Source organism: Myzus persicae, unplaced genomic scaffold (genome assembly GCF_001856785.1).
Source record: "Myzus persicae strain clone G006 unplaced genomic scaffold, MPER_G0061.0, whole genome shotgun sequence".
NCBI lineage: Eukaryota > Metazoa > Arthropoda > Insecta > Hemiptera > Aphididae > Myzus > Myzus persicae.
In genome coordinates this window covers 467,562-474,145 of record NW_019104144.1, presented here as the reverse complement: position 1 = coordinate 474,145, position 6,584 = coordinate 467,562, and the positions used below count along the sequence as shown (strand labels likewise).

General features: G+C 39.2%; 1 protein-coding gene across 2 annotated transcripts; it reads right to left on the bottom strand.

Annotated features, from left to right (window-relative positions):
* Positions 1-218: 218 nt before the first annotated feature.
* Positions 219-2,659, bottom strand: LOC111039238 (RNA-binding protein 14-like). 2 transcript variants are annotated; one of them, XM_022322633.1, is made up of 4 exons: positions 2,470-2,659; positions 1,538-1,766; positions 683-981; positions 219-640 (listed from the first exon to the last, which is right to left on the bottom strand). In XM_022322633.1, exons 1-4 carry the CDS (start codon positions 2,473-2,475, stop codon positions 344-346), a joined length of 831 nt encoding a protein of 276 aa, XP_022178325.1. In that variant the 5' UTR covers positions 2,476-2,659; the 3' UTR covers positions 219-343. The 2 variants fall into 2 exon arrangements, with proteins under 2 accessions (XP_022178325.1, XP_022178324.1); XM_022322632.1 differs by having other exon boundaries at positions 219-981; positions 2,470-2,655.
* Between the last annotated feature and the right edge of the window lie 3,925 nt (positions 2,660-6,584).

The window sequence follows — 6,584 nt, the reverse complement described above, 5'->3', positions numbered from 1 at the left end:
ACTATACGTGTGAAGTGATTTTTCTCTGTCGACGTGCTTGGAAATGTATTTTAGTTCAAATTTCTCGTTCAATAACACAAATAACACATATTATCTGTTTGGATTTTAGGAAACGTGTATGACTCATAATATTATGATAATGTAGTGCATTTAAAACGGTATTATGATATAATTACGTTAAATATATTACGCTTAATTTTATTATACAATATTATATGGCAATAAGTGTTGCAAAAATAAATAATAATAAAACTAACTTAAACGCTCGTATTATATTATCCTAAGTGTCAAAACATTAAGTCAAAAGTCCTGCGGTGGGGTGTCCATGATGATCATATATCGTTCATTTCTTCTCGGCCGAGGCCTTGGCGGAATCGGAAGCGCTGGAGGCGGCGGCGGCGGCGACGGGGGCGGCCGGTGAGTTGGCGTAGATTGACTGGTACTGTTGTGACGGGTACTGTTGGTGTTGCGAGAGGTACTGTTGTGACGGGTTGTACTGTTGGCCGGCGGCGACGCTGTTGTAGAACGACGGCGAGTGATGCAGAGGTTGTTGTGGGTAAGCGGATGGCAGAGCCGAGTACGGGGTGACGGTCGGCGAGGCGGCGCCCGAGTAGTGGCCGTTGTACGGAGCGGCGGCGGCTGCCGAGTAATGGCTGTTGTATTGACCGGTGGCGGCGGCGGCGGACGGGACGCCGAATTGATTACCGTAGTACGAGGGGAAGGCGCCCGGATATGGCGAGTAAGAGCCGCCGTTGTACTGTTGGGCAGAGTACGGTTGAGCTGAGTACGGTTGGGCAGAGTACGGTTGGGCGGAGTACGGTTGGGCGGAGTACGGTTGGGCAGAGTACGGTTGTGCGGAGTACGGGTAAGCCGAGTACGGCGTCGGGTATTGTCCGGCGGCGGAGTATCCGGAACCCGGGTAGTACTGTTGGTTTGGTCCGAAATTGTACTGTTGGTGTTGCTGGTACGGTTGGTAGGCAGCTGAAAAAAAGATGTACCACTCACGGTTATTACAGAATACACATAATTAATGATTATGTGCGGAGGGAGAGACGTAAGGCGTTGTATTCGTGCTCGTCCAAAGGAGATAGTATAGCGACATCGATTTCGCACCTCGGAATTATTCAAAGGAATCGCAATTAGGGATTTCAGAAAGATATTCAGCGACAATTTTGACAGATTTCGGTAGCGAATTGGTTATTGCGTGTAACAATACGTAGCAAAAAAAAAAAAAACAAAAAAAAAAATGTACTCTTACTCTACGACACGAGGTTTCACCTCAGTGTAGAGTAATGCCTAGTTAATATCTGTCTTTGTTATATCATGTATTTGTCTTGTAACTATGGGTTTTATCGTCAACCGTAGTCACTTTGCGTCGATAAGACATGACTTTGATTAACGACGAAATGTTAACTTGCGCTAACCGTGTCGAAAATCTGCTCGTCGTGGATGGTTGACTACGTGGTTGCGGTGATGTGCAGTGCACAGATATAGTAACGATGGTAACCGTATGCATTGACGTCTGTGTGCGACTTACCGAAAGCAGACGACGGGACGGCGGCCTTTGGTGCGAACGATGACTTGGCGATCGGTCCGGCGTACTCGGAAGTGTACTGGTAGCTCTGGGCCGGATACGGGAAGCCTCCTGGTCCTGCGGGGAAAGCCGTTGGCGACTGTGCAGGTGACGGGGCGGCGGTCGACTTTTGGACTTCCGTCGACGAAGCGGCGGCCACGGCGGCCAACAGGAGGGCGACTGCGTAGGAGACCTGCAGGGCGCCCGAAAACATTGATGGTCAGTCGATCGACATAGTGTTTAACCTTTTTTTTTATTTATTTAATTTATGTTTAGACATTATTTGAACACCAGTTCAAAACGTATTGGTAAAGTGCTCAATCGAAGGGTCAAATCCCAAGTAACTAATAAACATTTACTTAATATTGAACAATGATTAATTTTTAAACAATAAATGTGAAAAGAAATTATAAACAACTCGAACGTGTTTTGCTATTTCCAAATAAAGCAAAACTGAAATTTGATTATAAATACGTACCAGACCTTAATTATAACACGCATTATACTTGGTTTTTGAACATAACTTTTCATTTGTTTGAGCTATTGAAATCGTACCGTTTCGATAAGGTACAACCCGTCCAGTTCATCTTTGCAACCGTTGAGATTTCATAAAAAAAAAGTGGTCCGTCATACTTACTATAATTTAGTTTTCGAACCACCATTTTTGTCAGGTTAAATATTAATGGTTGCCGAGTGCAATTTATGATGAACTGGCCGTGTTAATAACATTATCTACCAATTAACTGGAATAATATTTCGACTAATATTTTGAAAACTAATCTTTTGCCTATTTTTTTTTTAATCGAACGTTCGCTGCTCAGCAGGTAAACTTTAGCCGTCGACGTGTGTACTACTAAAATGCATATGATTTAGGTGGCTCGTGCCGAAAATCTTACCTTCATGGTGATAACTGTATGATGATCTGACGGAAGGTACGGACTTGAGACGGACGGAGGTTCTCGAAAGTACAAACTGCAAGCGTCTCTTTCAAGTCACTGCGGTCCAATTGTGTCTCGAGTGCCGAACGGTTTGATCTTAAATAGCCGCAGTGGCGTATGCCTGTGCGGGAGGAGCAAGCGGAGGAGGACTCGGCGGAAAAGACGCCGAAGACGCAGCCGGCGAAGAAGAAGAATAAGAAGAAGAGGAAGAATAATGGGAATATAAGCGATAAGGAAGGGAATAAGAAAAAAAAACCAAACGATACGCCTGTGTGCGAAACAACGGATACGGCAGTGTGGCGTGCAGGGGGACGCGAGAGAGAGGGTACAACGCGCTGCTGTGCCCCCCAGCGAGACCCCCCCGCGGAAGGGGTCACCGCGGCTACCGGCGGCTCCTGCTCCTTCATCCGTCGCCGTCGCGGTCCGGCTCCGTTTGTCCGGGAAACCGGTCCCGCCGCCATTCGACCGGTTACGCGGTGGTATAAAATAAACGATTGTTGTGACCGTATACTCGAGAATAAAATACGAATATCATGTATACGTTTGCAGAAGTATACGTTAAATTAATAATAATAATAATAATAATAATATTCTATAATGCTGACTGGATCGTAATCATGACGATATTATTATCCTCCCCGTCGGCTACGTTATCACACGCACACGCACTTCGCAGGTAGGTTATTGTGGGTTGGGTTAGGTTATATATTTATAATATAAAATATATTGTAATATACTGCAACGTGAACGTGCTGGAATTACCGCACTCACACGGGCCTATTATCTAAGTATTATTCTCGTAAACATCATCAACTCGGGCTGGGTGAACGCGGTAATATCATAACGTGCAGATGTATTGCATAATATACGGCCAGCGGTGGCCAACCGTCGGGTCTAATTGACAAAAATCAAAATGTATTTATTATTATTGTAATATATTATGGGCCGAGATAGCTATATTTTATTGTACTCTGATCGATTTATTAAAATCGTAAAATGTGTTCGTACGCATTGTGGCTCTCGATATCATTATATTTATCCGCGTGGCTCGCAAACACATTCATTTTGTTGACCATACCCCTGCAGGAGATAAATACGATAAACGCGACTTTTATGATTCGCTCGCCGGGCGAAGGGACATTCTCTGACCGACCGCGAAGGCGTTCGATGTTATAGAACACGATCTGTATGATATTATATAAATGGGCACTCGGTGCAGATCGCAGCTAAAATATTAAACGATTTGCACGTTATCGGACTCGAGTACATAATAATATTTGCCGGTACTAAAGCGGTCAGTATATTAATGCGCCGTTCTTCCCCGTCGGCTCCTCTCGCCCGTGCACTCATATAATATAAGAACTACGATGCTCAATTTGGCATTATACGACTACAATAATAATAATAATAATAATAATAATAATATAAATAATTGCGGCGTTAGTACATTACGTGTACAATAATATAGGTACGAATGGCCTGCGGACATACAGTGTATACACTTATCACGAACGCCGCCGTCAATAATATAATAATATCATACGTATACTACCTATTATTATTATTATTATTATTATTATTATTATTTAGGATTAGTATTATATTATAATGGCAGTAGAATATGCCTGAGTAATATATTGAGCTGTTTGAACCGAGATGAACCGACGACGTCGCGTTTCCACGATATAATATAATATTTCAAGCTCAAGGTAACTCACCGCCGCTCTATAGGGACTCACATTTACACGATTTATGTAAGGCACACACCACCGTGTCGCAGCCGAGTATGCATTATGTGGCGAGTGGGCTTGGTTGGGTTAGGCTATAATAAAATAATAATAGTGTAACCTGTAAGACACGGTGTTTTATACCTCCATACGGTGATGGCTAACGGCGCGAATCGGCCATTTAACTTATTATTTCGGTACAATATAGAATGTTATGTGTATCGCGATACAGATACCTGTTGAATATAATGCACCTGTTGTACCGCCAGTCGAAATAAAAAACACTGTCGCCTGCCATGTATAGGCGCACGCGCACTCGCAGTGTTATTCTATTGTCGACGAATAATCGAAAGAAAAATAATAATACTACTCCGAGTTACAATTTATCGTCCATAGCACCGCCAGCAAACGCGACAATAGAAATATAATTATTATTATAATCCGATATTAATTCTTGACAATCGATTCGATTAATGATCTTACGATTCGTGCCCAGAGCTATAATATTAAATTGTCAATATTATATATTATTATACGGTTGAAATGTTGAATCGTAGTTAAAAACCTATTTATGTGGTACGGTGATAGTAGTAATACCACCACACTGTGGCATAATTAAGGGGGGGGAGAAGATTTAGGTGTCGTAACAACTCATAACATAGATAATATGTTTTTGGGCTGAGTACAACTTTTTTTTCTCAAGATCATCGGTTCTCGAAGACGATTTTCGGAACGCTTTGTTTATTTCTACAGAAACGCAAATTAAAAAAAAAAACAATTTTAATATAATTTCTAACAAACTATAGCATGTTACTAGATATTTTTTTCACTTCACTATACCCGAAAACATATCGATGACTCCTCAATTTGCCTTGCAGAGAAATTAATAGTATATTTTATAGAAATAAACGAAAAAATCTGAATTTCTTTTGATATAATTAAATCTACAGTAATAACTAATAAGATAATATTATTTCTTCGTGATAAGCACTATTATGGCACAAATATATTAATTAGTATGTTATATTGTATTGTGATTTGACATACAAACATCTGATCAGTCGAATACAATTTTATCACAAAGCGACGATAAACATCAGCGATGTCGTATAATTTATAAATTCACAATTTTATGTGAATATTCAAATATTACGTAATTATTTGTTTCGTTTTGTGCTTAAAATCTGGTATAATACATTAATATATGTACTTATCTGATATTATAAATGGTTATAATATTGTCACAATGGTTGTATTCAGAGTTGCTTTTGATACATACAACAATTAATATGGGTGCTGGGGGGGGGGGGATAGGTAAAATCTACAAAATTTCATTTCCTCTCTCCCCAACATTACCAAATTACGTCACCACGGCAATGGCGCCAAATTTTTTTTTCTCAACTGAAGTCATAATATTTTTCAGTACCCCATTAACGTGAAAAGTGTTAACTATAGTAAGATTAATATAATTAAATAGTTGTGATTTGCGTTATTTTAATTTTTAGTACATTAATAATATGACCATAATAATATTATAATATTATAATATTATACAAGCGTATCGGTACATTGTGGCCTGGTCAGTGATCATCATTCATCTTAGCCTCTAATCTTTAACGCGAATAATTATTATGACCATGGAAAACAACTCTTGTACTATCATGACTTAACGTATTATTATTATCATGAGGACCTAACTGTTGAAATAATAAATATTAATAAAAATATTAAATAATGATACACTATAATTTCCTTAAACTTTTTATACTCCCAAAACATGACTCACGGTTTTAAGTACCTAATTCTTATTTTACCGTATGCTTCAGGTGGCCTCAGCGTACAATTATTAGTAATTATATACCTAGTTGAAAATCTAAACACGAAATGCTTCGAACCTATATCTAAATCTATGCACAAACGCAGCTGACATACAGATTGAAATATTGAATTATTATATTACACAGGTACTTTTGCCAAGCATTATGACACAATGTACATTAATATTGCCCATCAAAGATTTGTTAATGTGTCGGACTAAGATCTTACGATGGAAAAAATTATCCAGTATCCATTTTTATGATTAAATCGTAACAATATAGTCGATTTAACCGTATACTACTTTATGCTGCAGTGTATAATACACGCAAATTTATAATATTTTAATGCAATTTAATGTAAGTACACGAGTACACGAAGACCAACAACTACAGAGTTTATCAATTTTTATTCATTCCGAAGAAAAAAAAATAAAATATAACGTTACAAATGTACTTTGTAAAAGTACAAAAGTCGCTTGACAAGGTAATAAATAATTGTTGGTCAGCGCGCTGCGGCCAGTTATACAAT